The 20,483-nt window shown below is 40.1% G+C and overlaps 3 gene segments (V, D, J or C); 2 read left to right on the top strand and 1 right to left on the bottom strand.

The window, feature by feature from the left end:
- Positions 1 to 2,833: 2,833 nt before the first annotated feature.
- On the top strand, positions 2,834 to 8,106 carry LOC115579315 (Ig kappa-b4 chain C region-like). The segment is given in 3 exon segments: positions 2,834 to 2,874; positions 7,021 to 7,073; positions 7,731 to 8,106. Coding segments are annotated over 3 exon segments (420 nt in total).
- Positions 8,107 to 15,187: 7,081 nt separating this feature from the next.
- Positions 15,188 to 15,666, bottom strand: LOC115579172 (Ig kappa chain V region 3381-like). The segment is given in 2 exon segments: positions 15,188 to 15,507; positions 15,615 to 15,666. Coding segments are annotated over 2 exon segments (372 nt in total).
- Positions 15,667 to 15,943: 277 nt separating this feature from the next.
- Positions 15,944 to 17,261, top strand: LOC115579313 (Ig kappa-b4 chain C region-like). The segment is given in 3 exon segments: positions 15,944 to 15,957; positions 16,185 to 16,237; positions 16,924 to 17,261. Coding segments are annotated over 3 exon segments (405 nt in total).
- Positions 17,262 to 20,483: the final 3,222 nt, after the last annotated feature.

Raw genomic sequence — 20,483 nt, 5'->3', positions numbered from 1 at the left:
TAGAGGAGAGGAGTTTGATTCTCTGGACTTTACCTGTGAAGCAGCAGCAGAGGAGAGTCCAGATGAGGATGCAGATCAAAGTCATGTTTTTGATGAGGAGGATTTCTGTGTCTTCTGTTGTCATGAAGGACAGCTGTCAGTCATCCAGTGTTCAACTCTCAGGACTATAAACTCTCCCAGAGCACTGGAGCATGGTGCTGCTGATGCAAAGTGGCTCTCTATGGAAATGCTCTGACTGACTCCAACAGGGACTTGGATTACTCTCATCATGCTGTTTATCAATGGATCAATCATTGTATCAGATCATTGATCATTAACATGACTTTGTCGATTTTATTTGTGCATTTGGGTTTTTAACATAAATATGTCAGAGGAACAAAATGCAACCTTCAACCTTTTATCTTTAGTACTGAAACCTGTCTGTTGTCATGGTTCAGCAGTGATGCCTGTCTGTTGTCATGGTTACTGAGCTCAGAGAGCGAAGTGAAACATTCAAGATCAGTTTCATCCAATCTGAGGAAGACCAACAGAACGAGAAGCTCCTCTGCTACAGCCAACAGAAAGGAGTTTAGTTGAGCTCATATAAACTTTATCAATCTCTCTCTCTGCAGTGGATCGAGTTGCTTTACTGGTTACTGTTACTGGTTTTACTCTTTTTATCAGCAAATCTGTGTCTTTCTGTCTGTCTCTGTTTCTGTCATCACACCAACTTAAGATCATGATTATTGTTTTATGCTCTGCAGATTTTACCAACATGTGAGGTTAAATTATGATTCATGATATTGGGCTTTTTTAAAGAAAAAGTGTATGACTGAAATTAATGTATCACAATCAAAACGTAGATTAAAATCATTGGGAAAATAAAAGAGCATGTCATCAGCATATGCAGTATGATGTTATGCTATCTTAAACAATGTCATTAAAAAAACATATTCAAATTCACTTGTTTTTGTCAAATCTCAAGCAGAAAGATAAAAGACAAAGATGACAGACAGACTACTAATAACTTATTACACAAATAAAAACACTGCAAATTTGTATTATTTCCTGCAGACTTGAAATTGGTTTAAATGAAAAGAAAATTCAACTTAAAGACTTGTGAAGAAATATAATGAAGAAAATATTGGGTTTCAACCTAACTCTTTAATTGAATATTAAATTGATATACTGTAGATCTAATGATACAGTTCCATTATATGTATTTTTCTTGGATATATATCAAGAATGATCTCACAAAACCCTGAAAAAACAATTCTAAAGAATGAAAGTTCTGATTTATTATCGTCAATAATAGCTTACCTGATGAATCAGTTGACTTCAAACTCACAGGAGGTGAAATATTTTGATGTGCATGTGTAAAGGGTTAAAAGAAGAATAAAAAAAATGTCAATACAGATATTAAAAAGTCATAGAGACTGCAGTTCAGTATCTGATCAAGGTCTAATTCATGTTTAAAAAACAAACAAATTAAAAGTGTTTAAAATAGTCATGTGGTTTAAAAATGGACACCCCTATATTTTTTATTTTATTATGTCTCAAAGAGTAATTACAGTTTTTCTCAATTGTTTACACACAAAAATTGGTACTTGACACACAATGACCACAACATGTAACTCATGCACCAACCCCCTGAACTAATTCTGCTAAACTACAAGCACAATTCCTGCTTGACACTCAAATTGCAGTTCTAAAACACACTTTTTTCAAAACACTACACACAATTCTCTGCATTTGGCACAATTTTCATGAAGAAAATCTCTTGCTTTCACAAAGAACACTCTGTCATTCAAAATTCTAAAGTGAATTGCCCTACTATGCACACTGACTCATCAAATGGGCAAACACCTAGACACCCTACACAACACACTCATTCCACCAAAGCAGCTCAGGTACGTTGTCATTTGGGACAACGTAAGTTTCCACTGGGCTGCTCTGGTTCGTAACTGGTTCTCTGCCCAACCACGCTTTATCTCCCTCCATATTCTCCATTCCTCAGTCCTATTGAGAATTTTTTGTAAAGTGTATGACCGAAATCCACAAATCCACAAATGTGTATACCCCTTCTCCAAGCTATGGAAGATGCATGTGGATATATAGCAGTTGGTGCTTTTCATGGCTGGATTCACCATGCTAGGTGATTTTTCTCTTGCTGCTTGGCCAGGGAAAACATTGCTTGTGATGTGGATGAGCTGCTGTGGCCAGACCGAAACAGAGGAGATCATGCTGCACAGGTTTTTTTTTTATTATTGTTCTTTTTACTGTAACTGTGTACAGTAAATTCTTCTGTTGTTTTGTAGGTAGACCGTATATATTTATTATTATATTAAAAAAGGCCTAAGTCATTATGATGAATGAAGAGTGTTTTCCATTCATCATAGTGTTTTACACTGAGCACATCAGTGTTCAACTGGTTCTTATAAATGTCTATTCATTTAATGGTTTGTGTGTGTCATTTGAAAACAAAATACCATTTTGAGAAGAAATAACGTTGTTTTGAATGTAAAGTTTAATTTTGCAGGAGAATTGAGGGGTTTTGCCCATTGTGTGTGTGATTATTGATTTGTGTGTAGAGTTCTGAGAGCATGAGGCATGCTTTCATAAAATGTGTGTAAACAATCGAGAAAAACTGTAAATGCAGATTTCATTGTGCTCTTTTTGTTGGCGCAATACTCAGGACAGGTCACTAGGTGGCGCATAGCGCTGGGGAGGAACTTGAAACCCTTTAGAGGCATGTTCTGCACAATAAATCCTGCAGTTGAGCTGAACGCAAGCTAAGTTTTCTGCCTCTTTGTTCCAACATACAGGTGGGTTAATATTCCTCAAAACTATAAGCATGTACCCCAGTATAAGGGATAACTGCGTTGTGAATCCTATGTGAGAGCGTGTAATGTTGAGAGTTGAGTCGTTTTGCAGTGTGGAAATAGAGATGTTTGCTATATACTGCCATGCTAGGTTGCTAATGAGCTTGTCAACAATACACAGTACAATTGAAGTGTCATGAAACATGTAAAAGGGGTCTGTTTTGTTTGTTACTGAGTTAACAGACATATGAGTGGTTGCATGAATATGTGATTTAAGAGAGAGACATAAGCACAGTGATTTGTTATGATGTAACCAGAGTAATGTTGAAAGCCAAAGGTTGAAAGTTACTCACTGTCAAAATATATTGTAGTTTTATGTGTAAATTGGTAAGAGTTAAGCTGTGAAAAACATGACAGTAACCAAGTGAGAGATAATTGATTTTGTATTGTTCAGTGTATATGGACATTCATTTTGTTTATTTCATTGTCCTGTTGTTTTGAATGCACTAACATGCTATGGATAAATGTATGTTTTCGTAAGATATTGCAATATCTGCTATACTTGAAAGTACTGCAATTCACCTGATGCAATACTAAGTATTTTGGTTAATAACTCAGGAAGTTACTTGTCTAATATGTCTTTTTGTTAAGGAGAGAATAAATCCTGCAGTTGAGCTGAACGCAAGCTAAGTTTTCTGCCTCTTTGTTCCAACATACAGAGCTGCAGGGATCGGAACACACCTCTCCCTGGTACCCATCAGACCAGGGGGGCAACACATATTTCATCAAGTACAGCAGTGATGATGGATGAGGGGATGCTGAACCTGATAATCTCAAATCTCTTGCTCATGAAACTCCTACCAGAAGTTTAAGACGTGGGCAGATCCAGAAAACATAGAAGTTTTTATCAGTTACAGTTGGACATATGTCTTCGTCTCAAGTCCATGTAGTAAAATTTTGGCCACTGGGCAACTAACTCAGCTGAAGATTATTATGTTCTCTTTAAAAGCTCTGCATTGGTTTCATTCCTCACCGCTTAATGTTCTTATTAGTTTTTTCTTCTGGGTTCTGAGATTATAATCACGTGTCTCACACATATTGGGATAGGCTGCATATTGATCAGTTCTCCAAGACACTTTTCCAAAGTAAAACATCGTCTTCATAGTACTAGGGTCTACCTGTGCCAGGAGAAAATGTTTCCTCTAAAGTCTAGACTAGCAGCCAGTGTTGATTTTCCTCAATTAGCATACTTGCAACAAGGAACTATTTGTGGTCATAGTCTGTCACAGTGGCCCAGCCATTCTTAACCTCAACTCAAGGAATAAGGAAGATTGATGTAATTCTAAAATAGCGACTAGGTCTTGATTTACCTTGACAATACGGATAACAGGCTTTTAAGGATGGGCCTGTTTTCATTTTTTTTTTCTAATTCCTCTGTACAAGAATGGTATGTTTTAAAACTTTGCAGACTGTTATCAATCAACGCCCCTTTGCTTGATGATGTATGTAAGAATCTGCACTTCCATCCTAGATACAGCTATAAATAGGTCTAAAGTTTGGTGAGTAATCCAGAACTAGAATGTGTTGATTTGAATGTATCATATTGTTAAATTTTTTGCTATTGAGGTCACTGCTGACTGTTTGCCATTGCTGTCTACAGCTTTTAGATCTAAACTTGGGCATTGTTGTCCTCAAGCTATTGCTGACTATGATATTCAGGTCACAGCTGACCATTATACATTAATAGTTAAAGTCTTTAAATATAAAGCAGGGCCTTTCTCTCCTCTACACTCTGATGGTGGGGTTGTTCATGTCACTGCTGACCATTCACCACTGCTGGCTGAAGCCTATTCAGGTGAAAAAAACCCATTTGTGGTACACTGTCGATTATATATTTTCTGTTTCATTCTCTTATTTTATGTCCACCTCGAAAAAGATTTCAGACACTGTTGTTAATCTGAGGCCTTTTACATTTTCCTTGATAGTTAGGTATCCAAATTATTTGATGTCAGGCTGTGTTGCTATGTTTCATCTCATAACAAATTATGGCATTTAAAACCCATTGGTTGTTTCATTCCTGCTTGGTCATTGAGCTTCGTTGGGGGAAATATTTGGCTGTTGTCTTTGAACGGCTTGCCCCATTCATTTAGAGGAGGAATTATCATGTTTCTGCTCAAGACGGACGTTCTACAACTACAAAATCTCTCTACAGAGAGCTGCATCAAATACTTTAATAGACAATGATCATCATCTTGAATATGTAATAACATAATATCTTTACTCAATGCACCTGCCATAATATGATGTGACTTTACGTATGCACATGTTGAACTGGGTCCATGATTGATAAAAAAGGTTTCTAAGGCAGATCTGTGTCTTAATGTATTGTTTTTATTGAATATAGTTAAAATAAATGTGTTCCAGTATGTAGCTGAGGTCAAAGGTCATGACCAGGACTTCTCTCATTAACAAGCCAAAGTTGGGTACTATTGAGGATTAGGCAGAAAGTATATTCATTTCTATTTAGATTTTTTTTTGGCACTTGCATTGAATCATGGTCATTAATGGTAAGAGCAGGGATAGTGGAATGTGTGTGTGTGTGTGTGTGTGTGTGTGTCTGTCCTCAGTGAAGTGTATCAGTCTCTGCAGTAGCTTCCAGCTGCAGCAGTCAGTTCAGTTTCTGTTCAGTCTGACTGAGGGAGGTTTTTGTACGACGGTTTTTCAATGTGTGAACACATACCGACTGTCGATCCAGTGAAGACTCAGACAGTAGTAAACTGCTGCATCTTCAGCCTGAACTCCACTGATGGTCAGAGTGAAGGCTGAGTTTGATCCACTGCCTGTAAAACGATCTGGAATCTCTGATGCTCGAGTGCTAATATAGTAAATGAGAAGTTTGGGAGCTTCTCCATCTCTCTGTTGGTACCAGGATAAATAAGTTGAATAAATATTCTGACTGGTCTTACAGTTGAAGGTGATGGAGCCTCCCAGAGCAGAGCTCATTGCTCCAGGCTGAGTCACTGTGATCTGACCTCTGGACTCTGAGGACACAGAGACAAAAACATAAAGCAGCGTCATGGTTTTGTGGGCTTCATTTCAGAGGGATGGATGTTGATAGAGGAGAGGAGTTTGATTCTCTGGACTTTACCTGTGAAGCAGCAGCAGAGGAGAGTCCAGATGAGGACGCAGATCAAAGTCATGTTTTTGATGAGGAGGATTTCTGTGTCTTCTGTTGTCATGAAGGACAGCTGTCAGTCATCCAGTGTTCAACTCTCAGGACTATAAACTCTCCCAGAGCACTGGAGCATGGTGCTGCTGATGCAAAGTGGCTCTCTATGGAAATGCTCTGACTGACTCCAACAGGGACTTGGATTACTCTCATCATGCTGCTTATCAATGGATCAATCACTGTATCAGATTATTGATTAGGACTGTGTCAGAGCTCATCTGTATGTGTCTTTGGTTTGAGATTGATGGTCAACTTTTCTTCAAAATATTTTGTGAAATCCTCGTAATCATTTGCCACACAACTCAACATCAATGTTGACAAAATTATTAGAAATTGTTTTGTTTTTTAAAATCATAATCTACAATGAACATTATTTTGAAATGTTTCATATTTTCTACATTGAAAGACAAATTAATTTTGCTTTTAGAAGTTTGACATTCCAGAGTAAAAACATTAAATACATATCCATACATTTAAAGTCTGTGTTTAACACTTAAACCATTATAATCAGCAACTACAACATAAATTGGGTAAACTGGGAACATGTTTGTTGAGTGTGTTTGTGTCAAAGTCAGAGAGCCGTGTCTCTCTACAGTCAGAGGTTTTTGTACGGCGGCTAAATGAGTTTGTATCACTGTGGTACACGTTCGGTGGAGGAACCAGACTGGAGTTTGGAAGTAAGTCAAATGTTTTAATGTTTTTATTATTTCAGGCAGTATATTTTCTTTTTCCCTTCATATTATAAGCAACATAGTCATTTTTTCAAATTAATGATTAATTTTTTCACAAATATTTGTTAAAAAATTTGCTTCAGAAATATGAATCTACAAAATTATTGTCATGAATATAGAATATTACGACAGTAAAATTATTATTTACAACTTTGATAGTAAAGTTGCATCTTGAGGGCTTGTAGGTTTAGTTCAGTGTGTCAAAGTCAGAGAGCCGTGTCTCTCTACAGTCAGAGGTTTTTGTACGGCGGCTCAATGAGTTTGTATCACTGTGGTGGACTTTTGGTGGAGGAACCAGACTGGATGTTGGAAGTAAGTTTCTGCACAAATCCTTCCTAAAATACTGAAAACTAGTTTTTTTAAATGTCATGTTTTGGATGTTAGATACATATATCTTGTTTCACTTCCAACACTTTTATTCTACATGTTTTAATTCTCCTCCTTTTATCATCCTCCTTTTATCACACATTCCTGTCAAAGTGACAATTAAACAGCCTGAAGTGTAGAAAAGATAAAACTGTGAACCTGTTTTACAAATGTTTTGTAAGAGGAGATGTAATTCTTCACCTCAATGATAGCAGTGTTCAAAACGCTCCTCTTGTCCAACATTTGATTGCAGTCGGTTCATTTTCTGTATTTGTGTATGTGTCCACTAAATATTTTAAAGTCACATATAGTTCAGATTTGTCTGATTGTGATGAGAAAGTTTGATGTGTTTTATTTCCAGTGTAGTTTGATATATTTCAGCTCATTCTGTTTGATGATTCTCTCTGTGCTGATATGCATGAGAGGCTTCTTAAAGGGAAGTGAAACAATGTGTGAGTGAGTGACTGGTGGAGCAGAAAAACCATCTGACAGAAACTCCTTAAAGGACTAAATCAACTCTCACACAGTGAAGGTGTCCCAGTGTCTGCTGGTTGATTGACAGCAGTGTGGTCCCTGTCCTCTAAGCTGATTGGTGTCTCCTAGGTGATGTCCGTCCCACCCTGACGGTGCTGCCCCCCTCCAGTGAGGAGCTGCAGCAGGGGAAGGCCACGCTCATGTGTCTGGCCAACAAGGGCTTCCCCTCAGACTGGAGTCTGTCCTGGAAGGTGGACGGCAGCAGCAGCAGCAGCAGCAGCTGGGAGCAGAGCAGGAGCCCCGGGGTGCTGGAGAAGGACGACCGCTACAGCTGGAGCAGCACCCTGAGGCTCCCTGCAGACCAGTGGAGGATGGTGGGCTCTGTGACCTGTGAGGCCACCCAGGGCTCCCAGACTCCAGTCTCAGAGACACTGAGGAGAGACCAGTGTTCCTAGTCATGACCTGACTCACTGGGACTCTGCTGCTGGTTTTACTCTCATACTGCTCTCAGCTCTCTCTCTGTTCTCTCTTTCTCTCAACATGTTTCAACATTGTGTTCTTGCTTCTGTTTCAACATTTTACAACAATAAAGATTTCATTACCTTTATCATAAATGTGACATGTTTTTGACCTTCCTTTCAACATGTATGATATATGAGGAACATTTGTTAGATTAATGGACACAGTCACATCAGAACCAAATCCATTTTTCCGCGAATGCTTTTTAATGGTTTTAAGACTCTTGATTCTATCAGACAGAGTTTTCTGTTTTATCTACCGTTATCAATTTTAGTAACAATACAATTTTTTTGTTATTTTTTGAAGTCACAAAATCATCTTGCCATTAGGAAGATGATTTTGTGACTTCAAACAATAACTAAAAAATTGTTCCTGAAACTTATTCTTATTTAATGAATGAAAAAATCTAAATAAAAGAACAGTAATTCAGCAATAGTAATATAAATCAAAGTATCATCTGCGTAGAGTGATAACTCCTTTTCTTTCTCCACATTGATCACAGTTTGAACGTTCAATTTGTGTAGTTTGCAGTAATCTTTCTCTCTTTCTCAAAACATGTCTAAACATTATTGTATTCCTGTTTCAACATTTTACAACAAGAAAAATTTCTTTACCTTCATTATAACCCTGACGTTTTTTTGGCCTTTTTTCAACACATAGGATGAATTGAGGAACATTTGTCAAATTAATGCACAGTCACTAAAATAACGACTCCTGTACAAAAGTGTGACTAGATCACTGCAGTATATCTCAGCACCCCCTGGAGGCCACCAGTGGTACTGTCCCTTTAATTGGTCATGTTTCACTTTCACTCAGGCATAGTTTGGTCACCTATAGAGGGCCTTAATCCTCCATGTTCTCCATAGGAGTCAGTTTGACTCTCTACTTGACAGAGTAACAGCCTGTTTGCGTTCATGAAGAATGTAAGTTGAATTTCTCTATCATTGATGGATCATTTGTACATATTTGTTACTTTGGCAGTGTTTCAGTAATATGCCTGTAGTATTCATGTATTTTCCTGTAACGTTCTGATAATATTTCTGTGAGATATCTATTTCAGCCTAGATTGTAATTTGTTTCGGTTCTTTTCTTTCTTCATAGCATACAACATATTATGCATCAGTTTATTAGTTTATTGGTACATATTTCTGATATTCCATTCCTTGTATTCTGTTTACAGCAACCATACCTACCGGTACATACTCTGTGCCTCGGGAACCTAAATAAACGTCATTAAACGTATACCTGCCTACCGTGTCCTCATCGACACCCCACAGTAGATAGTCGAACTCCTAAATCCTGATCCAGCCACCTACCTCATCCTTCAAACAGTCCTTCACAACTCCATTATTTCCTCATTACGTTTTCATTGTATTAAGACTGAAAGTATCATTCTATAGTCTATTCTGTCTGTCTGTCTAGTATGATAAATATGGATTCATTTGTACAATTCAAGCACCAATCTAATATGATTTTTGGTTCATGGTTCTTGAAAAATGATTCAAGATGTCATCTGTCTTATTTCAACTAACTCAAAGAGAAAATGAAGTTTTATTTCTTTGAAGGGACGTGCATCAGACTGACATGAAACCATCATGAACATGATGGAGTCTTTGTTGATGGAAATTACTGTTCATGGCATTCAGTCAGTTATTTCATTTTTTAATATGACGTTGACATTGTTTGAGATGAAGATACCATTTTATACTTTAGTTTTATTTGTTTATTTATGTTTTATAACAACTTGTCTCTAACTATAAAAGGCACAATGCAACAATGTTTATGTTCTTTCTAGGCTTACAGCAACTGCTCAGAGTTTGTATAAAGTATGGTATGTATGACATCAAATTCAATCCCAAAAAGAGAGTTATCATGATAGCCAGAACTAAGGAGGATCAGAAGCTAAAGTTTCCCTCCTTTTACATGTCTGAGCAAGAGCTAGATACTGTAACCAAAGTAAAATACTTAGGGCATATCATCAGGAATAACCTTTATGATGATGATGATATTTAGCGCCAGTGCTATGAATTATATGCTCAGGGAAATATGCTGGTATGCAAATTTCATATGTGCACTGATGAAGTTAAAACGGCTCTTTTTAGAGCATACTGCACTCCGCTTTACACAGCACACCCATGGTGTAGCCATAGTAAGCAAAGATGAATAAGATTGAGGTGGCATACAATGATGCTCTTAGAATCTTGTTAAAGTACCCAAGGTGGCAATGTGCTGGCAAGATGTTTGTGAACTGTAATGTTCCAACTTTTCAAGCATTACTACATTTTATGTATAAATGTATGTGTTGGCTGATTGAGTCAAGGAATTGGATTATAATGTCTTTGATTGACCCAAAGTGACAAAAGGTACTCCTCAAGCTTTTGGAAATATTGGAACCAACATTTCTATGTTTTTAACCATTGAGGACACATGTCTATCTATGAGTAATCTTATGTCTGTCTGTATATTGTGTGTGTCTTTTATACCTGGACCTCAAGTCTGTCAATAAAAATAATACTTTTGTCTTGTGTTCTTTTTCATGATCATAGCGGACATTTAAATGTTCTTCGCTGAACATAATTTTGTTAATTTAAGATAATATCAGTTATAATTTGAGGATAACACCTTATTTTGGGCCAACAATGATCAGGATTGTTTCTGATGCTGCTCTGTGTCTTCATGTTGTCTTGAATTAAGAAATGTTCTAATCTGATGTGATACAGTATCAAAACTGTCCTTTTTTGGCTCGTGATTATATGGCAACTCATGTAAGAGCATGGGATTATTTGGATATAAATGGAAGTTGAGAAGTGTGACGGTGTGTGTGTGTCTGTGTGTGTGTGTGTGTGTGTGTGTGTGTGTGTGTGTGTGGGTGTCCTCAGTGAAGTGTGTGTGTGTCCTCAGTGAAGTGTATCAGTCTCTGCAGTAGCTTCCAGCTGCAGCAGTCAGTTCAGTTTCTGCTTAGACTGACTGAGGGAGGTTTTTGTACGACGGTTTTTCACTGTGTGCACACCCACTGACTGTTGATGCTGTGAGCACTCTGACAGTAGTAAACTGCTGCATCTTCAGCCTGAACTCCACTGATGGTCAGAGTGTAATCAGTCCCAGAGCCTGACCCACTGTAACGATCTGAAACTCCAGAATGTCGAGTTGAGCCACATCTAATAAGGAGTGTAGGAGCTTCTCCAGTTTTCTGAATGTACCAGTTGAAGCAGTAACTTGTACCTAGACTGAGTTTACATCTGATAGAAACAGTGTGTCCTGGAGCAACAGACTGAGCTCCAGGAGACTGAGTCACAGTGTCACCTGATGAATCTGAAAACATGAAGAAGAGGCGAAGGGTTAATGAGACAAATCCAGTTTGGAGAAAGACGATCAACATCCAAACAGAAGAGGATCATTTCTTTAACATGGAGAACAGATGGAAGAAGGTCAATGCTGCTTGTTTCAGTGTTTCTCCATCATAGCAGAACATCACTGTGGTGAACCTGGTGGCATCCTGAAGCAAAGTTTTCAGCAGAGAGTCTCACCTTGAACAAGGAGCCCCAGGGTGGCCAGCAGTAGAACCAGTGACATACAGGTCTGGACTGAGGAGGCCTCCTCTGCTCTTCAGGACTGCTTCGAGCACACAGACTTGAGCGTGTTCGGTGAAGGGGCAGACCTGGAGGAGTACACGTCCTCTGTACTGTCCTACATCCAGTTCTGCACTGATGCTGTCCTCCCTGTGAAGACCATCAAAGAGTTTCCTAACCAGAAACCATGGTTTGACAGCACAGTAAGGTCCCTGCTGAAAGCCTGTGATGCCGCCTACAGATCTGGAGATAGGCTGACCTACAGCAGGGCTTGGTCAGAACTGCGACGTGGGATTAAGCAGGCCAAGCTCTGGTACAAGCGGCGCATTGAAGAACACTTCAACGACAACAACCCCCGGAACATGTGGAGAGGCATCAGGAACATGACGGACTACAAACACAGCAGTCAGCTGGCCAGCAGCAACCCCACCCTGCCTGACACCCTAAACAGCTTCTTTGCTCGCTTTGACAAGTCGAGCAGCAGTGAAGCCATACATCTCCCCTGGCCAGAAGAGCAGCACCAGCCCCTCGTCCTGCAGCAACACCAGGTGAAGTACACCCTGAGGAGGATCAACACCCAGAAAGCCACAGGCCCGGATAAGGTGTCAGGCCAAGCTCTGAGAATGTGTGCTGACCAGCTGGCAGGGGTGTTCCTGGACATTTTCAACCTGTCACTGCAGCTGGCTATGGTTCCTGTGTGCCTCAAGTCCTCCATCATCACACTGGTACCCAAGAAGACATCCATCACCTGCCTGGATGATTACCGGCTGATTGCTCTGACCCCGTAATCATGAAATGCTTCGAGCGGATCCTTCTGAGGCACATCAGAGACATCATCCCTGCAGACCTGGACAGCCTTCAGTTTGCATACAGAGGGAGCTGGTCAACAGAGGATGCTGTCTCCATCACCTTGCACACAGCCCTGACTCACCTGCAGCATCCCAACACATACGTCAGGATGCTATTCGTGAACTTCAGCTCAGCTTTTAATACTGTCATCCCAGACAAGCTGGCGCTGAAGCTACGTGAGGTGGGTCTGCCTGCGTCTCTGTGCCACTGGATCAGAGACTTCCTCACCAACAGGCCTCAGGTGGTGAGAATAGGGGACATGACATCGTCCTCTCTGGTCCTCAACACAGGCACGCCGCAGGGCTGTGTGCTCAGCCCAGCCCTCTTCACCCTGTTTACACACGACTGCACTGCCATCCACCCCACCAACACAGTTGTGAAGTTCGCGGATGACACAACAGTAGTGGTTCTCATCCCGGACGACAACGAGACCCACTACAGAGAGGAGACCCAGCACCTCACTCAGTGGTGTTCAGCCAACAACCTGGTGCTGAACACAGGGAAGACCAAGGAGGTCATTGTGGACTTCAGGAGGTCCAGGAAGACGGATCACGCCCCCCTTCTCATAGAAGGAGAAGTGGTGGAGCGTGTGGACAACATCAAGTTTCTGGGCCTCCACATCACATTTGACCTCTCTTGGTCCACAAACACCTCCCACCTGGTAAAGAAGGCACAACAAAGACTCTTCTTCCTCAGGAAGCTAAAACGTGCTGGACTCTCCTCTCGGCTGCTCGTGAACTTCTACAGGACCACCATTGAAAGCATCCTCTGCCTCAGTGTGACAGTGTGGTATTGCAGCTGCACGGCACTGGAGAGGAAACAACTGGCACGGGTGGTAAGAACTGCTCAGGGCATTGTGGGCTGCCCCCTTCCAAACCTGGACTCTATATACGCAGGCCGGATCACGAATAGGGCCAGATCCATCGCCACGGACCCCAGCCACCCGGGCCACAGACTGTTTGTACCGCTACCATCAGGCAAGCGGTACAGAAACATACGGACTACAACAAACAGACTAAGGGACAGCTTCTTCCCCAGAGCAGTCAGAGCCATCACCCCCTGCAGCCTCCCTCATACCCATCACACACCCCACCACCCCTCAGACACTCACACACAGTCACCTCCCCCGACAGCAATACACATACACCCATCTCCCCCTGCAGCCACACAAGGGCATACAAACACACACACCCCCCCACAGTCACACACACTTTCCCCCCCATGCTGCCACACCGAAGCATCCCCACCATGAACAAGAGACAATCACCTGCACTCGCACTTGCCACCTTCACCCTACTCTGCTGCTCTGCTGTACTGTACTGTACTTCTACTACATCTCGTATTGTATAGTACCTATAGCATTCCCACAGCACTCCACAGTATTTTATTGCATCTTATAGTATTTTATTGCATCTTATTGCACTTTTATTGTCATTTATGATATTTTATTGCATTTTATTGTATTCTCTTGCACATGGGAGCTGCAAAGCCAATTTCATTGAACATGTTCAGTGACAATAAAGACAATCTAATCATCATTGTGCTGCCGGCGTGTCAGTGGCTGTGAAAGGCCTGGACAGCCACTGATCAACACTGGCCTCTTAACGGCTGGGAGCAGAGAGGCAGGACACATATGCAAACACACAGAGTCAGTCAACTGTAGCTGTCCTCAACATATCATGATACTGACCTACACATTTACATATTTACATGTAGATTTATATTGTTTTTTTTTTTAAAACTGCATATCACAGAAAGTGTTTAATGGAATATGTGTTTCTAATAAACATGTGGTTGTGAATTTTCTGTGTCTGCAGTAGAAGATGTGATCACACTGTAAAAAATGCAAACTACCATCTGTGTTTCCAGTCAAAGACTTTATTTTAAGTTATACAAATTTCCAGTTGAAGCAACAGGAAGTTTGCGTTTTTCCTGCACAAATTCAAAGTAATGAAGTTAATTTATTTGACATGTTGCAATCCAAGGTGCACAATGAAATGTAAACTGTAGCCCCTTCATGCAACACACATGTAGACCATCTATACAAATATGTATCCCTTTTTATGCATGGTGTGCACTACAGTGGACCAATATTTGTAAGACAATATGAAGCATTACAGCTGGAGCAACATGTCCCATCCTCCATGTGGTGGACCCTTAAAGCCCTGTACACAACTGTAGTTGATTATTTGTATCTGTTAATAATTTAGAGATATGGCATCATAAACTCAAAATAACAGAGACAAGAGGAGATGCACCCAGTACATCTGGAATAAATGTTAAATCCTAAATACCAGGTGTTATAATTAAAAGTATTCAGACTGTAATTACATATTTTTTGTACATTTTCTGACTGGAAGTACTTCTGTCCACTCCAGAGGAACTTAAACACGAAATGGCATATGCTGCCCATTTTAAATCTGCCTCATTTTGTGTGTTTTATTCATGATGATGATGTAATTTACACTTGAATGGTTTGATTGATTGCATATAGTTGAAATTGCTGTGTGTGTGTGTGTGTGTGTGTGTGTGTGTGTGTGTGTGTGTGTCCTCAGTGAAGTGTATCAGTCTCTGCAGTAGCTTCCAGCTGCAGCAGTCAGTTCAGTTTCTGTTCAGTCTGACTGAGGGAGGTTTTTGTACGACGGTTTTTCACTGTGTGAACACATGCTGACTGTTGGGATAGTGAAAACTCTGACAGTAGTAAACTGCTGCATCTTCAGCCTGAACTCCACTGATGGTCAGAGTGAAGTCAGAGTTTGATCCACTGCCTGTAAAACGACCTGGAATCCCTGATGCTCGTGTGCTAATATAGTAGATGAGCAGTTTAGGAGTTTCTCCATCTCTCTGTTGGTACCAGGCTAAATAGGTAGAATAAATATTCTGACTGGTCCTACAGTTGATGGTGACGGAGCCTCCCAGAGCAGAGCTCACTGCTCCAGGCTGAGTCACTGTGATCTGACCTCTGGACTCTGAGGACACAGAGACAAAAACATAAAGCAGCGTCATGGTTTTGTGGGCTTCATTTCAGAGGGACGGATGTTGATAGAGGAGAGGAGTTTGATTCTCTGGACTTTACCTGTGAAGCAGCAGCAGAGGAGAGTCCAGATGAGGACGCAAATCAAAGTCATGTTTTTGATGAGGAGGATTTCTGTGTCTTCTGTTGTCATGAAGGACAGCTGTCAGTCATCCAGTGTTCAACTCTCAGGACTATAAACTCTCCCAGAGCACTGGAGCATGGTGCTGCTGATGCAAAGTGGCTCTCTATGGAAATGCTCTGACTGACTCCAACAGGGACTTGGATTACTCTCATCATGCTGGTTATCAATGGATCAATCACTTAAAGTATTGATTGGGACATTTTCATTGTCAATTTTATTTGAGTTTGGGCATCATGCTTGTTGAAAAATGTGTTTCACAATGTCATGTGTTGTTTGAATTAAATGAAGAGTGAATTAAGTTTAATTAAAAATGAACATATGAAATAAAAACATACATTCTGTAAATCTGTGGCTCTGTGTTATCGTCACTTTTCACATCAGCTGATAACATTTTACTATCAGAGACTAATTGTGTTGAGTGTGTTTGTGTCAAAGTCAGAGAGCCGTGTCTCTCTACAGTCAGAGGTTTTTGTACGGCGGCTCAATGAGTTTGTATCACTGTGGTGGACTTTTGGTGGAGGAACCAGACTGGATGTTGGAAGTAAGTTTCTGCACAATTTCTTTGTAAAATACTGAAAAGTCATTTTAGATGTCCTGTTTTGCATGTTTGAGGCAGATAAATATATCTTGTTTTAATTCCAACACTTTTAGTCTTCATGTTTTAATTCTCCTCCTTTATCATGGAGGCTAACTCAGAGCAGCTTTACTAAACATTTCTTTACACATTACTGTCAAAGTGACATTTAAACAGCCTGAAGTGTAGAAAAGATAAAACTGTAAACCTGTTTTACAAATGTTTTGTAAGAGGAGATGTAATTTTTCACCTCAATGATAGCAGCGTTCAAAATGCTCCTCTTGTCCAACATTTGATTGCAGTCGGTTCATTTTCTGTATTTGTGTATGTGTCCACTAAATATTTTAAAGTCACATATAGTTCAGGTTTTGTCTGATTGTGATGAGAAAGTTTGATGTGTTTTATTTCCAGTGTAGTTTGATATATTTCAGCTCATTCTGTTTGATGATTCTCTCTGTGCTGATATGCATGAGAGGCTTCTTAAAGGGAAGTGAAACAATGTGTGAGTGAGTGACTGGTGGAGCAGAAAAACCATCTGACAGAAACTCCTTAAAGGACTAAATCAACTCTCACACAGTGAAGGTGTCCCAGTGTCTGCTGGTTGATTGACAGCAGTGTGGTCCCTGTCCTCTAAGCTGATTGGTGTCTCCTAGGTGATGTCCGTCCCACCCTGACGGTGCTGCCCCCCTCCAGTGAGGAGCTGCAGCAGGGGAAGGCCACGCTCATGTGTCTGGCCAACAAGGGCTTCCCCTCAGACTGGAGTCTGTCCTGGAAGGTGGACGGCAGCAGCAGCAGCAGCAGCAGCAGCAGCTGGGAGCAGAGCAGGAGCCCCGGGGTGCTGGAGAAGGACGGCCGCTACAGCTGGAGCAGCACCCTGAGGCTCCCTGCAGACCAGTGGAGGAAGGTGGGCTCTGTGACCTGTGAGGCCACCCAGGGCTCCCAGACTCCAGTCTCAGAGACACTGAGGAGAGACCAGTGTTCCCAGTCCTGACCTGACTCACTGGGACTCTGCTGCTGGTTTTACTCTCATACTGCTCTCAGCTCTCTCTCTGTTCTCTCTTTCTCTCAACATGTTTCAACATTAATGTGTTCTTTCTTCTGTTTCAACATTTTACAACAATAAAGATTTCATTTCCTTTATTATAAATGTGACGTGTCTTTGACCTTCTTTTCAACATATATGAGATATGAGGAACATTTGACAGATGAATGTACAGTCACTAAAATAACAACTCCATTATTTCCTCATTACTTTTATCAGTGTATTAAGACTGTAGGTATTATTCTATAGTCTTTCTAGTATGATAAATGTGGATTCATTTGTCCAATTTAAGCACCAATCTAATATGATTTTTGGTTCATGGTTCTTGAAAAAGGATTCAACATGTCATCTGTCTAATTTCAATTCATTCAAAAAAATGAATATTATTATTTATTTGAAGGGACGTGCATCAGACTGACATGAAACCATCATGAACATGACGGAGTCTTCATGGATGGAAATAACTGTTTATGTCATTCAGTCAATTATTTCAGTTTTTAATATGACGTTGACACTGTTTGAGATGAAGACATAATTTTATACTTTACTTTTATTTGTGTATTTATGCATTAAAACAACTTGTCTCCAACTATAAAAGGCACAATGCAACAATGTTTATGTTCTTTCTAGGTTTACAGCAACTGCTCAGAGTTTGTATGAAGTATGGTATGTATGACATCAAATTTAAATTAAAAAAGAGAGTTATCATGACAGCCAGAACTAAGGAGGATCAGAAATTAAAGTTTCCCTCCTTTTACTTGTCTGAGCAACAGCTAGATACTGTAACCGAAGTAAAATACTTAGGGCATATCATCAGGAATAACCTTAATGATGATGATGATATTCAGCGCCAGTGCTATAAATTATATGCTCAGGCAAATATGCTGGTACGCAAATTTCATATGTGCACTGATGAAGTTAAAACAGCTCTTTTTAGAGCATACTGCACTCCACTTTACACAGCACACCCATGGTGTAGCCACAGTAAAGCAAAGATGAATGAGATTGAATTGGCATATAATGATGCTCTTAGAATCTTGTTAAAGTAACCAAGGTGGGAAAGTGCTAGCAAGATGTTTGTGAACTGTAATGTTCCCACATTTCAGGCATTATTTAGGAATTGTATGTATAAATTCATGTGTCGGCTGATTGAGTCAAAGAATTGGATTATAATGTCTTTGATTGACCCAAAGTGAGAAAAGATATTCCTCCAGCTTTTAGAAAAACTGGAACCATAATTTGTATGTGTTCTATGAGTAATCTTATGTCTGTCTGTATATTGTGTGTGTCTTTTATATCTGGATCTCAAGTCTGTTAATAAAGATAATAATTTTGTCTTGTGTTCTTTTTCATGATCATAGCGGACATTTAAATGTTCTTCGCTGAACATAATTTTATTTATTTAAGATAATATCAGTTATAATTTGAGGAGAACAGCTTATTTTGGGCCAACAATGATCAGGATTGTTTCTGATGCTGCTCTGTGTCTTCATGTTGTCTTAAATTAAGAAATGTTCTAATCTAATGTGATACAGTATCAAGCTGAGGTCAAAGGTCAGAAGTGTTTTTTTTAACTGTCCTTGTTTGGCTCCTCCTGATTATATGGTAACTCATATAAGAGCATGGCATTATAATTGGATATAAATGGAAGTTGAGAACTGTGACGGTGTGTGTGTGTGTGTGTGTGTGTGTGTGTGTGTGTGTGTGTGTCCTCAGTGAAGTGTATCAGTCTCTGCAGTAGCTTCCACCACTGCTGGCTGAAGCCTATTCAGGTGAAAAAAACCCATTTGTGGTACACTGTCGATTATATATTTTCTGTTTCATTCTCTTATTTTATGTCCACCTCGAAAAAGATTTCAGACACTGTTGTTAATCTGAGGCCTTTTACATTTTCCTTGATAGTTAGGTATCCAAATTATTTGATGTCAGGCTGTGTTGCTATGTTTCATCTCATAACAAATTATGGCATTTAAAACCCATTGGTTGTTTCATTCCTGCTTGGTCATTGAGCTTCGTTGGGGGAAATATTTGGCTGTTGTCTTTGAACGGCTTGCCCCATTCATTTAGAGGAGGAATTATCATGTTTCTGCTCAAGACGGACGTTCTACAACTACAAAATCTCTCTACAGAGAGCTGCATCAAATACTTTAATAGACAATGATCATCATCTTGAATATGTAATAACATAATATCTTTACTCAATGCACCTGCCATAATATGATGTGACTTTACGTATGCACATGTTGAACTGGGTCCATGATTGATAAAAAAGGTTTCTAAGGCAGATCTGTGTCTTAATGTATTGTTTTTATTGAATATAGTTAAAATAAATGTGTTCCAGTATGTAGCTGAGGTCAAAGGTCATGACCAGGACTTCTCTCATTAACAAGCCAAAGTTGGGTACTATTGAGGATTAGGCAGAAAGTATATTCATTTCTATTTAGATTTTTTTTTGGCACTTGCATTGAATCATGGTCATTAATGGTAAGAGCAGGGATAGTGGAATGTGTGTGTGTGTGTGTGTGTGTGTGTGTCTGTCCTCAGTGAAGTGTATCAGTCTCTGCAGTAGCTTCCAGCTGCAGCAGTCAGTTCAGTTTCTGTTCAGTCTGACTGAGGGAGGTTTTTGTACGACGGTTTTTCACTGTGTGAACACATACTGACTGTTGATGCTATGTGCACTCTGACAGTAGTAAACTGCTGCATCTTCAGCCTGAACTCCACTGATGGTCAGAGTGTAATCAGTCCCAGAGCCTGACCCACTGAAACGATCTGAAACTCCAGAATGTCGTGTTGAGCCACATCTAATAAGGAGTGTAGGAGCTTCTCCAGTTTTCTGAAGGTACCACTGGAAGCAGTAACTTGTACTTCGACTGAGTTTACATCTGATAGAAACAGTGTGTCCTGGAGCAACAGACTGAGCTCCAGGAGACTGAGTCAGGGTGACTTGTCCTGATGAATCTGAAAACATGAAAGAGAGGAGAAGAGTTAATGAGACAAATCCAGTTTGGAGAAAGACGATCAACATCCAAACAGAAGAGGATCATTTCTTTAACATGGAGAACAGATGGAAGAAGGTCCATGCTGCTTGTTTCAGTGTTTCTCCATCATAGCAGAACATCACTGTGGTGAACCTGGTGGCATCCTGAAGCAAAGTTTTCAGCAGAGAGTCTC

Source organism: Sparus aurata, chromosome 3 (assembly GCF_900880675.1).
Source record: "Sparus aurata chromosome 3, fSpaAur1.1, whole genome shotgun sequence".
Classification (NCBI taxonomy): Eukaryota; Metazoa; Chordata; class Actinopteri; order Spariformes; family Sparidae; genus Sparus; species Sparus aurata.
This window is presented reverse-complemented; position numbering and strand designations above follow the sequence as displayed.